Source organism: Nematolebias whitei, chromosome 12, assembly GCF_014905685.2.
Source record: "Nematolebias whitei isolate Nwh7 chromosome 12, NemWhi1, whole genome shotgun sequence".
Taxonomy (NCBI): Eukaryota; Metazoa; Chordata; class Actinopteri; order Cyprinodontiformes; family Rivulidae; genus Nematolebias; species Nematolebias whitei.
Window position 1 is genome coordinate 13,788,601 of NC_056509.1, and position 19,536 is coordinate 13,808,136.

At 44.2% G+C, this 19,536-nt stretch overlaps 1 protein-coding gene across 1 annotated transcript in view; it reads right to left on the minus strand.

Annotated features, from left to right (window-relative positions):
• The window catches only part of lama4 (laminin, alpha 4), a 258,674-nt gene extending 239,957 nt beyond the window's left edge, over positions 1 to 18,717 (minus strand). The window contains exon 1 of the mRNA XM_037685717.1: positions 18,263 to 18,717. Coding sequence (XP_037541645.1) covers positions 18,263 to 18,370 — 108 coding nt within the window. The 5' untranslated portion in view covers positions 18,371 to 18,717. The remainder of the gene's footprint in view (positions 1 to 18,262) is intronic.
• Between the last annotated feature and the right edge of the window lie 819 nt (positions 18,718 to 19,536).

Below are 19,536 nucleotides of genomic sequence, written 5' to 3' on the forward strand. Positions count from 1 at the left end.
GGGGTAGGACCCGACGCCCCACCTCCTTCCTATGTTTCGGTGGGGGCTGGTCCCAAAGCCCAATTCTCCAGTGCTTTAGTGGGGACTGGTTCTGACACCCTATCTTTTGGGATCTCTATAATGGTGGGTCCTGACACCTCATATCGTCCCAAGCCTCCAGTGGGTCCCAAGCCTCCTGTGGGTCCCAAGCCTCCTGTGGGTCCCAAGCCTCTAGTGGGTCCCAAACCTCTAGTGGGCCCCAAGCCTCCAGTGGGCCCCAAGCCTCCAGTGGGTCCCAAGCCTCCAGTGGGTCCCAAGCCTCTAGTGGGTCCCAAGCCTCTAGTGGGTCCCAAGCCTCTAGTGGGTCCCAAGCCTCTAGTGGGCCCCAAGCCTCCAGTGGGCCCCAAGCCTCCAGTGGGCCCCAAGCCTCCAGTGGACCCTGCTCCATCACCTCCTGCTGCTGCAGTCTCGTCTCTGGTTCCTGGTTCTCCTGCTGCTGCAGTCTCGTCTCCGGTTCCTGGTTCTCCTGCTGCTGCAGTCTCGTCTCCGGTTCCTGGTTCTCCTGCTACTGCACTCTCGTCTCCGGTTCCTGATTCTCCTGCTGCTGCAGTTTCGTCTCCGGTTCCTGGATCTCCTCCTGCTGCAGTCTCGTCTCCGGTTCCTGGTTCTACTGCTGCAGCCCCTGAGGTTTCCACGCCTCAGCCTGATGGTCCCCGGTCTGCAGAGGATTCCAAGACCAGACCGGAACCTGCCACAGAAGGGTCCGTGTCTCACCTTCAGGGGTCAACGCCACTTGGGTGCTCTACAGCATATATAGTCTGGCTTCGACGTGGTGGACAGCCTCCTGGCCGCCCGCCTGACCTGCTTCAACGTGGTGGACAGCCTCCAGGTCGCCCGCCTGACCGGCTTCAACGTGGTGGACAGCCTCCTGGCCGCCCGCATGACCGGCTTCAACGTGGTGGACAGCCTCCTGGCCGCCCGCCTGACCGGCTTCGATGTGGTGGGCAACCTCCTGGCCGCCCGCCTGAACTCTTTGTCTGTCTTTTATGTGTTGTGTGCCTGGTTTCCCTCTTGTGTTCCCTTGTGCCCTCCGTCCTGTTTTTTCCCCCTCCTCCCACCCAAGTTTTTGGAGACAGGGTTTTTGGGACGTCTGGAGACGTCCTTTAAGGAGGGGGTAATGTGGTGATATTGCCCCTAGTGGTGTGTTTCTGTCCTGTTTCCTCTCATGTGATTTTTCCTTTTCCCACACCTGTGAGCCTGACAGGTGTTTTGTGTTTTGTCCTCATCAGTGTTTGTATATAAGTCTGTGTCTTAGTGTTATTCCTTGGCTGGGCATCGTCTTGTATTCTCCTGGCAATCCTCCTGAGTCCCTAGTGTTTTCCTGAGTGCCTCCTCGTGATTTTCTACGTGTAAGTTTTGCTGCCTCGACAGCCATTTATTTTTGTGTTATTAAAGTGTCTTCTTATTTTACCACCGAGTCGACTGAGTCCTGCCTGCATCCTTGGGTTCTACCTTAAAAAACCAACAATCACGACACTTTATGACTGTCTCTGACTTTTGACCGACATCACTACTTCTCCTTTAGACAGAAAATCAAAATGCATAATTACTTTGTAAATAGACATTTAACTTGATTTCTAATTTAAACGAGGTGTAAAAAAATCATTAATACTGTTTCACAGTTGATTTAAAATGAGTAGTTCACTCCAACATTTAGAAATGGTATGAACTAAACACACTTTTGATTATCAAAATATTGTAAAATAGTAATGATAATATAAAAGAAGAGTGTTCTTTCAATTGATTACTTCAGGATACAATTAGACAGTCTTTGGATGAGCTAATTTGTATTTCTGGATTCAAATCAATGAAATAACAGTTCTTGTCCCATGAAGGTCTTCAGAGGCAGGTTTTGGTCGGAGGCCGAGTTCACTACAGTAATCAAGCAAAGGAAACTGGCTCCTTGGTTCAATTCTGAGTTACGTACTTTAAAGCAGGCATCTAGAAACCAAGAGAATAAATGGCACTCTACTAATGTTGAAGAATCTTATTCAACTTGGAAAGATAGTCTGTTAACATATAAAAAAGCTCTCCGTAACGATAGAACTTTATATTACTCATCTTTAATAGAGGAGAATAAAAATAACCCTAGGTTTCTGTTTAGTACTATTGCTAGACTAATTAAAAGTTCCATCTCTGTTGAACTATGCATCCCTACAACTATAAGTAGTGATGACTTCATGAGATTCTTTATAAATAAAATAATTTCAATTAGAGAGAAAATTCAGTTGCGTGAACATCTACAAAGAAATAATCTGTTTGAAGAGTTTCAGTCAGGGTTTAGAGCTTATCATAGCACAGAAACAGCACTAGTAAAAGCAACTAATGATATTCTTATGGCCTAAGACAATGGACTTGTGTCTATACTGGTCTTGTTAGACCTCAGTGCTGCATTTGATACAGTTGATCACAATATTTTTCTACAGAGGCTTGAATATGATATTGGGATTACAGGAACAGCTCTAAAATTGTTAAAATCATATTATATCTGATAGATTCCAGTTTGTAAATGTAAATAATACATCTTCTTCATACACCAAAGCTAGTCATGGAGTTCCTCAGGGCTCAGTGCTTGGGCTAATACTCTTTACTTTATACATGCTTCCATTAGGTAAAATTATTAAACAGCATGGGATACATTTTCATTGTTATTCTGATGACACACAATTATATTTGTCCATTAAACCCAATGAATCCAATCAGCTACTTAGATTACAAACATGTCTTAAAGACATTAAAACCTGGATGACCCTTAATTGTCTTCTGTTGAACACAGACAAGACTGAGGTTTTGGTTTTTGGACCTGAGCACCTTATGAATGATTTTTTTTTCAGTCTTTCTCCCTCCTTAAATGGCATTAATCTGTCCTCCAGTTCTAATGTTAAAAATCTTGGTGTTATTTTTGAACAGGACATGTCTTTTATCCCCCACATTAAAAATGTTACTAGAACTGCCTTCTTCTACCTGCGTAATATCACTAAAATTAGAAATACCTTATCTAAAAATGATGCAGAAAAACTGGTCCATGCATTTGTCACATCTAGACTGGACTATTGCAATGGTTAAGTATCTGGATGTCCAAATACTTCCTTGAAACGTCTTCAGTTGATCCAAAATGCTGCTGCCAGAGTCTTAACCGGAGTTAGTAGGAGAGATCATATTTCTCCAGTTTTAGCTCCTCTCCATTGGCTCCCTGTCAAATCCAGAATAGAATTCAAAATCTTACTTCTAACCTACAAAGCTCTCAACAACCTGGTTCCATCTTATATTACAGATCTTGTTGTTCCATATTTTCCTAACAGAGCACTTCGCTCTCAGGCTGCAGGTTTACTTGTGGTTCCTAGAATTTACAAAATCAAAATGGGAGGAAGATCTTTCAGTTATCAGGCATCAGGCTCCTCTCTTGTGGAACCAACTTCCAATCTGTCTGTCAGGCTGACACATTATCCAGTTTTAAAACTAGACTCAAGACTTTCCTTTTTGCTAAATCCTATAGTTAGGGTTGGCTTGGGTTTCCTGAGCTGTCCCTTAGTTATGCTGCTATAGGCTTAGACTGCTGGAGGACAAACTGACCACAATTTTCACTCTGCTGCTGTCTTTACTTACTCTGCTCAACCTGTTTTGTATTTGTAATTATTTTTTCTATCCTTAACATGTGTTTTTTTTTTCTTTTTGTCTTTCAGGTACACCTGGACCTATACGTGGACCTACCATTCTGTGTTCATCTGTCTCTCCTTCATGTCCTCTCAAACCAGCCGGTCAAAGCAGATGGCTGCTTGTCCTGAGCCTGGCTCTGCTGGAGGTTTCTTCATTTTAAAAAGGAGTTTTTCCTTTCCACTGTTGCCACTGTGCTTACTCAGGATGGGAGCCTGCAAAGAAGCCAAGATTCAACTTGTCTGCTGGATTCCTTCGATAGAGAACTTTACCAATTGGCTTTTATGTATGTGAATGTTCCTGTAAAGTGCCCTGAGACAACTTTGTTGTGATTTGGCGCTATATAAATAAACTGAACTGAATTGACTTCATGTCTCTGTTTGGTAGCTCTCTCTCATTCAGTCTGTCTTTTTGCCCACACTCACTCATGAATAAAAACACACAAGCTTTGTGACATGAAGTGTGTTGTCATCATTGCATGCACACACAGAACAACAAAATTTGTCCTCTACATTGAACCCATCACGCATGTGAAACAAATGGAGCAGCTATTGAATCACTTCTTGGTCTGCTGCCTTCATACATCTCCTCCTACATGTCTCTGTGTGAGTGCAGCTGCAGTGTGCTCTCTCAGGACATTACATGCAGTGTTCCCTCAGTGAGGACTGAACTAGGCAAAGGGACCTTCTCCTACTCCGCTCCTGTATCCTGGAATATCTTGCAAAAGATCTGAAGATCTCAACCTTCACCTCTCTAAGTGGTTTCAAACATCTGTTAAGTTCCTGGCAAGAACCAGTGCAGACATGTTCCCTGTTTTTGTTTTCTACATCGTTTTATAATCTAGCTGTTTTTTATTACATTTTTTTAATACCATTTTACTTTCACTTTTTACTCTCAATTTGTACGCATCCTTTATGATTGTCTATTGTTGTCGTTGTTATCCACTGTTGTCATCATTCTTTGTTAAAATCAGGTCTCTTGTAAATGAGTCCCGGAGGCTCAATGGGATTAACCTGTCTAAATAAAGATTGAACAAATGAATTGAGGAGAGCAGTTAAGGATTAGGTGTCTTGCTCAAGGACACTGTGTAGTGTTCTATGGGCTAGGTTAGCTTTGTAGCTTCACTACACTTATATTTAAAATAACGGGTTCTCTCTTTTTCGAGCTAATTACAGCCATGTGACGGAAGTAACTGTGCGTAGAAGGTTTAATCAGTGACATGAGACGTTAATTTTCTTTGGCCCATCAAAATAAATTGGTCATTTATTGAACAGAATCAAAATTTAACATCAAAACATTGTACACTTGATTAGACTGATCTGGTTCTGATTAATAAAACTTGGCACGTTTTACTTAATAAAAACAACAGACATTTCTGAAGGCATCTGGATTAATTACTGGCATGATAGAAGTTTAAAGATGGGAAAAATGGAGGAGTTTAAAGGGAGATGTGGAGGAAGATGTATGTCTGTAGACCAGAACAACACGCTCCTTTCAAATGCAGTTTGCCCGCAGTACACTTCGCGTGAAGCTCGTGACGACTCCTTACCTTGGCAGAGGATGGGTCCGCTACGGTCAAGAGGTCCCTGGCACGCTACCTTTCAGCGTCTCCTCAGGGAGGCTGCGACTCGGCAGAAGTCGTAAGATACTCCGTTCTACAGAACAAACTTCCTCAGAAGTTGTAGGGCATTTGCCTGGTGATAGTCACAGCGAGGCGCCGTGACCACAGCAGAGATGGATGACTCCATCAGACTGGAAAACTGAGTCCGAAGTTCTACTCAGCAGTGGACAAACTCCAGAAAAGCTAGAGCTGAAGAATAAAACTTCACTCCAGAACTACTCCACCAGACCCCAGAAGACTAATAGTTCCAGGAAGTGTCGACTTTTAAAGAGTTCTGCTTCCGGTCACTTTGGTAAGTCCTGATTGGTTAAAGCAACCAACCGGGGTGTGGTTCTAGTGATGTCAGATGGTTTTTACAAGTCAAGAAAACAGCAAGAATGTTTTAGGAACAGACAGAGAAATGTTTTGGCGAAGTGAGAAACACTGCAGGTGCCATTTTTCTTATTTACTGTCTGAGAGTTTTAAAAACACGACAACCCGTTCTAACAACTTGTTTTTGACTGTCTCTGACTTTTGACCGACATCCCTCCTTCTCATTTCGGACAGAAGATCAAAATGCATAATTACTTTGTAAAATAGACATTTAACTTGATTTCTAATTTAAATGAGGATTAAAAAATCATTAATACTGTTTCACAGTTGATTTAACATGAGTGGTTCACTTCAACATTTAGAAATGGTATGAACTAAACACACTTTTGATTATCAAGATATTGTAAAATAGTAATGATAATATAAAAAACAGAGTGTTCTTTCAATTGATTAGTTCAGGATGCAATTAGACAGTCTCTGGATGAGCTAATTTGTATTTCTGGATTCAAATCAATGAAATAACAGTTCCTGTCCCATGAAGGTCTTCAGAGGCAGGTTTTGGTCGGAGGCCTAGTCCACTACACACTGCAACATGCGGGCATGGCAGGGAGTCAAACTTGTGACTTTCTGGTCTCAAGATGACTTTCTTATCACTGTACCATAGGTGGATCTTTTCAGCTGGTTCATCAGTTGTTTTTATGTCTTTGGTCTGTTAAAACCTTCCACAGTCATGGGCTGTAACAAAAGACTTCTTTGTGTTTGACACTGATTCACAAACTCTATAATATTTTTGTAGATATTTGAATTTCTTCATTTTGTTGATAATAAATGCGTAAATGTTATATAAAAGTTTGAGGTCCTCCTGGATATGTGATAGTTATGTGCATTGTTTACTGACGTCATTGTCTTAAATGCTTTCAACATTTTTGTTTTTAAACTTTACATTGTTAGTCATAAGGAAATGAGTGTGAACAGCAGCTTCTGTTATTTTACAGATTGTCACATCCAACCCTGCATCCTGTCACAGACGCTCTTCTAGCTTTCTCAGGATTGTTGGAGCGCTGTTCTTTGAACTTCTGCAACAGCACCACTCATTGAGGCAGACAATAGCACTTTGTTAGCAGGGCTCTGCAGGAACTCCAGACTTTGACCTCGCTGCTTCTTTCGGTCAGTCGGACAGCGATGCTGCACATCCAACACTGCCAGAGGATGGAACATTCCACAGACTTACAGTATGCGCTCGCTTGTGAGTCATGCTTTAATCAGTTCACGGATTCACGCGCTGTGTGTGTGTGTGGGGGAGGGCAGGGGGGGGGGGGGGGGGGGGGGGGGGGTTGAAAAGCTCATAGAATTACAATATACACTTTCAGGTCATCTTGACTTTTCCAGAGTTATCTCATTTGCACTGCTGAGAAGCAACGGAGCTGGAACTGTGATGGTCAAACCTTACAAATAATGATATGTAGTTTCATGTATTATTGAACAATGTCACAATTAAACACTGTGTTGAAGATGACTCTCACCTTCTATCATGTCAAATTTGACCTCAGTTCTGTAAAACTGGCTGTTAAAGCCATTTTTGTTTTTCCTAATAATGGCTGTGACATCCTTCTTAAACTGGAATAACTCCAAAATGTACTCATCTCCAGATGAACGTTTAATGACTACCAGTACTTTTTCCAATATTTGTAAGATGTTTTGATAGGATATACAGTGGTGCTTGAAAGTTTGTCAAGCCTTTATAATTTTTTACATTTCTGCATCAATAGGACCTAAATCATCATCAGATTTTCACACAAGTCCTAAAAGTAGATCAAGAGAACCCAGTTAAACAAACGAGACTAATATTATACTTGGTAATTTTTTAATTGAGAAAAATGATCCAATATTACATATTCATTATTGTAAAAGTATGTGAACCTTTGTTTTCAGTATCTGGTATAACCACTCTGTGCAGCAATAACTACAACTAAACATTTCAGTAACTGTAGATCAGTCCTGATTAGATTGGAGGAACTTTAGCTCATTCCTCCGTACAGAACAGCTTCAACTCTGGATGTTGGTGGTTTTCTCACATTAACTGCTGCTTCAGGTCCCTCTACAACATCTGGATTGGATTAAGGTCAGGACTTTGACTTGTCCATTCCAGAACATAAACTTTATTCTTCTAGAACATTCTTTAGTAGAACCACTTGTGTGTTTAGAGTCATTGTGTTGCTGCATGACCCACCTTCTCTTGAGATTCAGTTCATGGACAGATGTTCTCACATTTTCCTTCATAATTTTCTGATATAATTCAGAATTCATTGTTCCATCAATGATGACAAGCCATCCTGGTCCAGATGCTGCAAAACAGGCCCAAACCATGACCCTACGTAGCTAGCTAAACTCAGAAGCTAACTAAAGATTGACAGTAACATAAATCTTAGCTTGTAAAAATGTGCTCAATCATTGGATCAGCTGCTTCAACAGTTCACTAATGTTCACTGTTTATGTTCTTGTTCTCCTCACAGGAGGTTCTGACCCAGATGTGAGGACAAAAGAAAAGCGAGGTGGGGGCCACAGGACAATCAGACTTTGTTGTTAAAAATGTGCTGCCTTTTTCTAGAGTGGAGCTGCATGTTTGGAGGTAAATTAAACTTTAAAGGATGTTGTTGACCAGTTAAACCTTTATCTCTCAGCCTAGATAATGTTTTTTGAGCAATAATAACACAAACATGTTATTGTTGATGTTTTGTTCTCATGTCAATTAGGGAGATGATCAGAGCCCTAAACCCCAGAGAAACACAGAGAAGATTCAGGCAGAGACACAGAGGTGCAGATGTCTGCATCATCCCAACCTCATTGAATCCAGTGACCAGCTGGTGGGATGTGAAGGACAATGTCAAACTGACAACCAGGTATCTGTGTGTGCAACAAGCATCATCTACAGCCTTGGAGTGAACATGTTCTACTGCTGGAGACACCATCAGCCAGGAGCATCTTCTTTGTGTCCAGAGAAAACAGACATGTTGATGTTTCTGAAGAAAAACTGTTCAGTGAAAAGGGCCTCAGTGTGTAGCAGTGAACATTACACTGACGTGTCACTGGTTTGTAACTGGTCTTTGAACTAGAAATTATTTGTTTATTTTTATGTAAGAAAACTGCTTGGAATAGAAAAATACCAAAGTTAAAAAATAAAACTCACAATTTGTACTGTAATGTGTAACGTAATTTTATTCTTGTTAGAATTAATATTAATTACAAAATTGGTACCGAAAAAAGAACCGTCCAGGAACCGACACCGAAGTGAAGGTACCGACACTGGTACCGATACCGATTTTTTTAGAAAGGTACCCAGCCCTAGAGAAGGGTCGATTATCACTCCCAGATTAGTGACTCTTTGTTTTTCTGACAGGGTTAGAGCAGAAAGGTCGATGCAGTGGTTTGTGATTATGTCGTTGGGAGGGAACAACATGACTTCAGACTTCTTTTCATTGAAACTTGAAAAGTTTAAAGCCATCCAGTCCCTGATGTCAGCCAGGCAGTCGAGCAGCGGTTGAATAGAGCATGTACCATTGTGTCTTAGGGGGAAGTAAATTTCACAGTCATCGGCATAGAAGTGGAAGGGCATGTTGTGTTTCCGGAAAATAGCACCAAGGTATAAAGAGAATACGAGGGGACCCAGGATGGACCCCTGCGGAACCCCCCATTTAAGCTCTGCCTCTGCAGAACTAAAATCCTTGATGGAGACAAAAAAAGGATCTGTCAGCGAGGTAAGATCTGAACCAATTGAGGGCTGATCCTGTGATGCCCACCCACTACTCCAACCTAGCAATGAGGATCTCATGGTCAATGGTGTCAAAGGCGGCTGTGAGGTCCAACAGGACAAGCAGCACAGAATCACCAGTATCTGTGGATCTGAAGATGTCATTAAAGACCTTCAGCAGGGCAGTTTCAGTGCTGTGGAGAGGTTTAAAGCTAGATTGGAATAGCTCTAAGATGGTGTGACCTTCCAGGAAGCACTTCGACTGGGACTCGACTATTTTCTCCAGTAGTTTAGAACCAAATGGGAGTTTGGATACAGGCCGGTAGTTGGATATGACTGAGGTTTGTTTTTTTCAGGAGAGGCTGGACAGCAGCATGTTTAAATGATATTGGCTCCACGCCAGTGGATAAACTACTGTTTACTATGGCAAGAATCGACAGACCTAGAGTTGCAAAAACCTCCTTTAGTAGTCAAGGGGGAACCACATCAAAGGGGGAACCAAAAGGTTTCAAGCTGCACATGACCTGCTCTAGAGAAGATAGAATGATGGGTTCAAAATGGTCAAATGGAGCTACAGACTGAGGTGGGATGGATGGGTCATGAGTTGGAGGGGAAATGAGAGCCCGGGTGGTCGCAATTTTTTCCAAAAAGAAATGTAAGAAGTTGTCGCACAGCTCAGTCGAGGCTTCCAGAGGAGATGGTTCAGTGAGGTGGAGAACAGAGTTTAGGGTGGAGAAGAGGACACGTGGGCTGCGAGAGTTTGAGGTAATTATATCAGAAAAGTATTTGGATTTAGCAGTTTTCACTCCTTTCTGATAATGGCGCCAACTCTCTTTAAGTATTTGGAAAGAGACCTGCAGCCTGTCTTTCATCCACTTTCGTTCCGCCCTCCTACACTGCTGCCTAACGGCCTTGGTGACGTCACTCAGCCAAGGTTCTGCTCTGAGTTTTGATTTTTTGGTTTTGACAGGCGCAACATGATCCAAAGTCTTTAAGCAGACAGAATTGAACTGGGATGTCAGCTCCTCAGTGGTGGAGAGAAATATTGGGGGCTGAATTATCATTTCAGAGTTATAAACATCTGTGAAACGTGTGGCAGTGAAATGCTTTATTGCTTGGGTGCTACGTGCAGGGATGCACGGCTTAGGAGTTAGATGGGGGAGGGTGAACTCAAACCGGACTGGTATTTGGTCTGAAAAAACATTATCACCAATAACAAGATTATTAACAGTCACATCATGAGTTAAAACAAGGTCCAGTGTATGTCCGTGCTCTTGGGTGGGACCGTTTACATGCTGAGTTAGATTAAATGAGTACATCCATCCATCCATCCATTTTCTTCGACTTTTCCGGGGTTGGGTCGCGGGGGTAGCAGCCTAAGTAGGGAGGCCCATACTTCCCTCTCCCCAGCCACTTGGGCCAGCTCTTCTGGGGGAATCCCGAGGCGTTCCCAGGCCAGCCGAGAAATATAGTCCCTTCAGCGTGTCCTGGGTCTTCCTCTGGGCCTCCTTCTGGTGGGACGTGTCTGGAACACCTCACCAGGGAGGCGTCCAGAAGGCATCCTAAACAGATGCCCAAGCCACCTCAACTGGCTCCTCTCAATGTGGAGAAGCTGCAGCTCTACTCTGAGTCCCTCCCGGATGATCTAGCTTATCACCCTATCTCTAAGGGAGAGCCCAGACACCCTGCGGAGAAAACTCATTTCGGCCGCTTGTATCCGAGATCTCATTCTTTCGGTCACAACCCAAAGCTCGTGACCATAGATGAGGGTAGGAACGTAGATCGATCGGTAAATTGAGAGCTTCGCCTTTTGACTCAGCTCTCTCTTCACCATGACAGACCTGTACAGCGCCTGCTTCACTGCAGATGCTGCACCTATCCGCCTATTGATCTCACACTCCATTTTTCCCTCATTCGTGAACAAGACCCCTAAATACTTAACTCTTCCACTTGGGGTAGGACCTCCTCCCTGACCCAGAGAGGGGACTCTACCCTTTTCCGGCTCAAGACCATGGCCTCGGATTTGGAGGAACTGATCTTCATCCCAGCCATGTCGCATTCAGCTGTGAACCACTCCAGCGAAAGCTGTAGATCACGATCTGATGAAGCCAATAAGACCATATCATCTGCAAAAAGCAGAGACGCAATCCTAAGGCCACCAAAACGGATCCCCTCAACACCTTGGCTGCGCCTAGAAATTCTGTCCATAAAAGTTATGAACAGAATCGGTGACTAAGGGCAACCTTGGCGGAGTCCAACTCTCACCAGGAACAAGCCCGACTTACTGCCGGCGATGCAGATCAGGCTCTGACACCGGTCATACAGGGACCTAACAGCCCGTATCAAAGGGCCTGGTACCCCATACTCCCAGAGTACCCCCCCTAGGGTTCTCCGAGGGACGCGGTCAAATGCCTTCTCCAAGTCCACAAAGCACATGTAGACCGGTTGGACAAACTCCCACGCACCCTCTAGGACCCTGCTGAGAGTGTAGAGCTGGTCCAGTTTTCCACGGCCAGGACAAAAACCGCACTGCTCCTCCTGAATCCGAGGTTTGACTTTCTGATGGACCCTCCTCTCCAGAACCCCCGAATAGACCTTACCAGGGAGGCTTAAGAGCGTGATTCTCCTGTAGTTGGAACACACTCTACGGTCCCCCTTTTTGAATAGGGGGACCACCACCCCGGTCTGCCAATCCAGGGGAACTTCCCCCGATGTCCACGCAATATTGCAGAGTCGCGTAAGCCAACACAACCCTACAACATCCAGAGCCTTAAGAGACTCCGGGCAAATCTCATCCACCCCTGGGGCCCTGCCACCAAGGAGCTTTTTAACCACCTCGATGACCTCAGCACCAGAGATTGGAGGGCCCGACCCAGAGTCCCCAGGCTCCACTTCCTCAGTGGAAGACGTGCCAGTGGGATTGAGGAGGTCTTCAAAGTATTCCGCCCACCGACCTACAACATCCTGAGTTGAGGTCAGCAGCACACCACTCCCACTATAAACAGTGTTGGTGGTGTACCGCTTTCCCCCCTTGAGACGCCGGATGGTAGACCAGAATTGCCTCAAAGCCGTGCAGAAGTCATTCTCCATGGCCTCTCCGAACTCTTCCCATGCCCGAGTTTTTGCCTCAGCGACCACCCGAGCTGCATGTCGCTTGGACTGCTGGTACCCATCAGCTGCTTCTGGGGTCCCACAAGCCAAAAAGGCCCAATAGGACTCTTTCTTCTGCCTGACAGCATCCCTCACCGACGGTGTCCACCATCGGGTTCGAGGGTTGCCGCTGCGACAGACACTGACAACCTTGTGACCGCAGCTCCGGTAAGCCGCCTCGACAATAGAGGCACGAAACATGGTCCACTCAGACTCAATGTCCCTCACCTCTCCCGGAACATGTTCAAAGTTCTCACGGAGGTGGGAGTTAAAGCTCACGTTTGCACACGTGCAAAGTAAAGTCCCCAATAATGAAAACATGCTCATATTTTGGTGTGATTTCAGCCAAGAAGTCAGAAAACTCATTTATGAAGTCCTTAGATCGAGGTGGGCGGTAGACAAGTGCAAATAAAGTCGGAGGAGAATGTCCGAGTTCAAAGAAGCTCAGCTCAAAGCTGGCGTGGGAAATTGGGATGGGCAGTTGTTTACAGTCAAAAGTTTATTCGAATATTGTTAATAATCCACCACCGCGCCGGCCTGATGGCCGCGGTGCGTTAAAATACAGACAGTTCGGTGGCAATAATTCTGTCAAGGCGCTGGACTCACCCGGAGACATCCAAGTCTCTGTGATACAGAAAAAGTCTAACCCGTGCTCTTGAAAGTAGTCCCTGAGGATAAAAGTTTTGTTGGTAACAGATCTTGCGTTGACCAAACACATCTGGATACTGTCCGAAATGGAGCCAGCAGCGGTGGAGGGAGCGCGCGCTAATGGCCGCAGATTTTCAATAACAGCCCCTCCAGGTCGGTCCGAGCGGTGCACTGGCTGACAACTCCTGTTGGTTACCTGGTCCAGGCATGTGGGAATCTGGAGATGGAGACCATGACCACCGACTAAAGAGGAAGATGCAGCGCGCAGGGCTTTAAGCTTCACCAGCTGACCAGCGCGTTTTTCCCGGCATCTGAAGCGATATCTCCGGGCATGGAGGTGTGGAGCCCAGCGGAGGTAAACTGGCACGTCCGCCAGCAGGGGGGGGGGTTCCAGAGGTACGCTGATAATGGTCTAAATAAGTGACATCAGTGACAGAAAAACTAAGATCCCAAAGTTGTTGTCTGTCATACACCAGCAGAGAGTTGATGTCACAGATGTGAAATGCAAAAAACAAAAATAATCCGAACACCATCAGCAGAGGTGGATTGCAAGCCATGTACACGGGCGCCATCTTACTGGAATACTAGGCCTTTAATTAAAAAAGGTGCCTTTTTGTTCTCCGTTGAAAACTGAAGAGGAGGAAATGGAACACCCCTCCATTCATATGTCCATCCATCCATGTTAAAAGCATGATAACTTGAAAAATAAGGGGGCCGAGATGGTGTAGAGGCAGGGCAGCCGGCTTGGGACCCGAAAGTCCCAGGTTCGATCCCCAGTCACTGCACATCACGTGGCGTCTCTGGGCAGCACGCCTCATCCCCAAAATGCCCCCCGGGCGCCTTCAATAGCTGCTCACTGCACCACCTGGTGGTGGATGGGTTAAATGCAGAGACTAATTTCGCCATTGTATGGAAACATACAGTGCTGACATTGTGATGACATTCTTCTTATTATTATTATTATATAATGACTTCCTTTTGGTGTGTGGCTGCATCATAAATTGGATTTCCATGTCAAACTCCAAAATGACACCACCACCATCTATGTAAACCATCCACCTCTATCATTTGAGGAAACTATGATTTCTATTTTATAATTTCCTCAAATGATCCATCCATCCATCCATCCATTTTCTTCCGCTTATCCGGGGTCGGGTCGCGGGGGTAGCAGCCTAAGTAGGGAGGCCCAGACTTCCCTCTCCCCAGCCACTTGGGCCAGCTCTTCCGGGGGAATCCCGAGGCGTTCCCAGGCCAGCCGAGAAACGTAGTCCCTCCAGCGTGTCCTGGGTCTTCCCCTGGGCCTCCTTCCGGTGGGACGTGTCCGGAACACCTCACCAGGGAGGCGTCCAGAAGGCATCCTAAACAGATGCCCAAGCCACCTCAACTGGCTCCTCTCGATGTGGAGAAGCAGCGGCTCTACTCCGAGTCCCTCCCGGATGATCGAGCTTCTCACCCTGTCTCTAAGGGAGAGCCCAGACACCCTGCGGAGAAAACTCATTTCGGCCGCTTGTATCCGAGATCTCATTCTTTCGGTCACAACCCAAAGCTCGTGACCATAGATGAGGGTGGGAACGTAGATCGATCGGTAAATTGAGAGCTTCGCCTTTTGACTCAGCTCTCTCTTCACCACGACAGACCTGTACAGCGCCCGCTTCACTGCAGACGCTGCACCTATCCGCCTATCGATCTCACGCTCCATTTTTCCCTCATTCGTGAACAAGACCCCAAGATACTTGAACTCCTCCACTTGGGGTAGGACCTCCTCCCTGACCCAGAGAGGGCACTCTACCCTTTTCCGGCTCAAGACCATGGCCTCGGATTTGGAGGAACTGATCTTCATCCCGGCCGCATCGCATTCGGCTGCGAACCGCTCCAGCGAAAGCTGTAGATCACGATCTGATGAAGCCAATAAGACTACATCATCTGCAAAAAGCAGAGACGCAATTCTGAGGCCACCAAAACGGATCCCCTCAACACCTTGGCTGCGCCTAGAAATTCTGTCCATAAAAGTTATGAACAGAATCGGTGACAAAGGGCAACCTTGGCGGAGTCCAACTCTCACCGGGAACAAGCCCGACTTACTGCCGGCGATGCGGACCAGGCTCTGACACCTGTCATACAGGGACCTAACAGCCCGTATCAAAGGGCCTGGTACCCCATACTCCCAGAGTACCCCCCACAGGGCCCCCCGAGGGACGCGGTCGAAAGCCTTCTCCAAGTCCACAAAGCACATGTAGACTGGTTGGGCAAACTCCCACGCACCCTCCAGGACCCTGCTGAGAGTGTAGAGCTGGTCCAGTGTTCCACGGCCAGGACGAAAACCGCACTGTTCCTCCTGAATCCGAGGTTCGACTATCCGACGGACCCTCCTCTCCAGAACCCCCGAATAGACCTTACCAGGGAGGCTTAAGAGCGTGATTCCCCTGTAGTTGGAACACACTCTACGGTCCCCCTTTTTGAATAGGGGGACCACCACCCCTGGTATCCTCAAATGATTGTGTGTCTTAATACCTTACACTGAAACATTCAGCTTTACTTTCATTCCCTGTTCAATTCCAATTCAGAAAAACTCAACTTGAACATGTCCAACATTCAATATTTAAATCCCTCAGCAACAAGGACATCGGCATGCCGCTTGTTTCATCTTATTTCCTTATGAAGATGATACAAAAATACCAAGTCAAAACTTTTGGTCATGGGTTGGCAACTCTGTAATGGTGACTTTGAGAACATTGACATTTTAACTATTAGAATACTGAAACAATTAACCCTCTTTTTGTATTTACCAGCCAGTTACTGCATAATGTGAAGAATTTCCCTGGCCCTCCCACTGTGTTCACTGCAGTGCACAAAGCAGACGTTCAACAAGTTTCTGTTTGTGGCCCTCTCTTTCGTTCATTCAGTCTCTTTCTGCTTTGGCATTTTAACTTGAACACTTTTAATCTGTGTTTGGCCTTTGTCTTTTAGAATGGACCATCTGTCTCTATCCCTGCTGCTCTCAGATAAATAAACAAGAAGTGGCTGTCCGACCCAAAACATACCCCCCGTCGTGTAGCTTTAATCTTTTTGTTGTTTGTGAGACCTTGATGAGGCCTTCATTCCAGTAAATCCATACAACTTTGTTGTACAGAGCCAACTACTGTTCTTTGTCAATTTGTGCTTGTTTTAGTTTTAGTAGGGGTTATACTTGATTACAAATTGCATTGGAAGACTCATATTGATAATGTAAAAGCCAAAATGTCAAAAACTATTGCAATACTGAAAAAAAAAACATCTCCTAAATAAGAAATCACTTTACATGTTATACTGTTATTTCATACTTCCATATATGAATTATTGTGTTGAAATCTGGAGAAACGCATGTAAAACCAACACAAAACCGCTCTACATGCTCCAGAAGAAAGCTATCTGAATTTTAACTGTCTGATTATTTTCATCCAACCAATGAGATATGTCTGCATATTTTAAAATGTTATGACTTAGTAGAGCTCAGAACAGCATTGATTATGTACACAGCCTATAATAAACTTCTTCCAAGGTGTATACACCTTGGTTCAAAATTTAAGAGAAAAACTATGATTTATGAGAGAAGGATGTAATTAAAAAAAAAAAACAAAGGTTAGGATAAATATTAAAAACAACTGTAGTTCAGTTAGAGGGACTCAGGCATGGAATGGATGTTGCAAGGAGTTACAACTGTGCTTTTCACTCTTTAAATAAAAAAAAAAGTATAAAATAATTTACTAAACAAATATAATAAGGTTTGCTTATTAGTTATTTTTGTTTGTGTTTTTCTTTCTCCTTTTTTTGGTGTTTTTTTATGAGTTTGTCTTTTAGCTAGAATTCCTTGATATGTTTTAGAAAATTATATAAAAATATTCTGCTGCTTTGATTTTGATGTATAACAAAGTGAAGGTAAAATAAGCTTGTGCTTCTACCTACACTTTTTTTCGATCTACACTTTGTGTTTTTGTGTTCTTAATTTTGTGTTCTTAATTTTTTTTACGAAACTGGTTTGGTTCAGAATTTGTATGTATATGAAGTATATGAAATGAAGAATTATTATTTTCAACATATTCAAAAGTATTATGGGGACTGAATGGTTATGTTTGAAAGTTTAATATTTCCAACTTGCTTCTGAATCTGAGCTCACTAATGGCTTGAGAAAGACTCTGGATTATGTCTCCAAATATCCTCAGGAAACTACAGAGCCCAGGTCATGAGAATATCACTCTGCTTCAAAAACTATGCACTGCTTTGTGCCATGCTTCCTCTCAGGAGAGAGAGACAGAAAGAAACTAACTAGCTGACAATCTTACAAAAAGTCAGTCAGCTGTAAATGTGCTTCCGATGATTACTCTCCAGGATATTCAATCACAGCTATCAGATGATTCATGAGATATTTTGCTAACAGACAGACACAATAGTTAAATGGCAAAGTATGTGTTGAGAATGACTCTCAGCTACATCTGTGTCATATTGTAGCTCAGTATTTGTAAAAATGGCTGAGTTAGAGCTGTTTTGTTTTTGGTATGGTCATTTGGTTGGGGTAGATCTTGAATGGGGGGTTGACTCTAAAAGTTGATCTTTATTTATTTATTTTTAATCTGAGACTTTCATAAAAATGTATCTACTGATCCATGAGATATTTTACTAATGGCACAAACAAACATTATCGCCCATGACAGTGAGCGACAGAGAGACATGACTTAACTAAGAGTTTTACACAGTACTGTAGATGTATGAACGTTTCATACGTGGCTCTCAGCAGGTTTGTGGGTTCATCTAGTCTAAATCAAAGGATCTCTGAACTGGGAGCTCTCATCCCAATACGAGTTATTTTTTCTCTTCCTGGACTGTTGCTCAAAGACTGGCAGCTGGTTTGCATCAAGAACCTGTCAGGGAGGGGCAGTAAACACATGACAGCAGTGGAAACTGCAGCCTCAACGTGCCTTCACACAAAAGCACACAGAGCATTATGAAGTTTTATTCTCTTAAAAATCAGCTAAAACGCAAGTGGAACAGGAAAAAGAACTTAAAGAGCAAACTGAAACTGTTAGAGCAGACAAAACGAAGCACGAATGTCTTACTTTGAGCCCAGTCTGCTGCTGCTCTCCCATTCTGGCGGCAGAAGCTTGACAGTCAGTTCCTAGGAGGATGCAGAGAAGGCAGAGACTGGACAGAAATCTAGCAGCCATGTTTGAATTTCCCTGGCAATCCCCCCCCGTCCCTGTTTTGGTCAATGTCCTCTGGGCAGATCTTTTTGTTCTGCTTCTCTGCCTGGCTTTGTTTCTCTACTCTCCAGATGTCCAGATGCAGCAATGCCTCTTGTCCCGGCCCTGACTGGGTCCTGCAAAACTAACTTGTATGGACTTCCTCCCTCTCTCTCTCTCTCTCTCTCTCTCTCTCTCTCTCTCTCTCTCTCTCTCTCTCTCTCTCTCTCTCTCTCTCTCTCTCTCTCTATCTCTCTCTCTCTCTCTCTCCCTGCCCTTATTCCTCTCCCTTTGTGGGTTTGCCTCTCCGCTGAGCTGGGCCTAAATCACACACAGATGAGAAGCTGAAAGTAAGAGAGAAAGAAAGACAGGCAGGGAAGCAAATGAGCAATGGGGTCTGTCTCATGAAGAGGCAGGCCCTCCACCCCATGACCAACTGGCAGAGTTAGCACCCCGTCTCCATTTGCAGGACCATGGAACCCTCTTTCACCTTGGGCTAAGCAGGCAGCCTCCCCTCCCCCTCTGCCCACCCTGACTGCACAGAGCGTCTCTGGCTTCAACACTCACTCTGCACTCTGCAGGCGGAAAACGAACAGCTGTTCCCTATCGTGGCCTAGCTTTACTTCACAGCCCCATACATGAGCTTTCAGTTTGTTTACCATGAGTGAGAGAATCAAAACCCTTAAATTTGTGAGGCTATTACACAAGAAGTGCTTTCAGTACAGGAAAAGTTGTTTTCAGTGTGTAAAAGTAAAATGTCCTTAGTATGCACTACAGAAAACACAAAGGAAAAGTTCCTTCTGTACAAGTTGAATATAACGGCTTCACACATTTAAAAACACATCTATAGCAGAGCTAGCCACATGGAGTTTCTCTGGCTCAGGTGATGCTAAGGTGTCTATTTACATGTTAAAGAAGAAAACAAGGCTTCAGGTCTTACCACAAATGTTATATATTGCACATGCACACTATCATGTGACGTTTCTTTTGAAAGGGTTAAACAAATTAAATTTTGAACATAACTCAGAAAAGAAGGAACTACAGAAAGTTAACAAAATTCAACCCCTGAAATTTTTTTTTATTTTTTTTTATTTTTTATTATCTAAAAATGTTCAATCTGGTCCTCTGGACATTCAAAAAAAAAAAAAAAA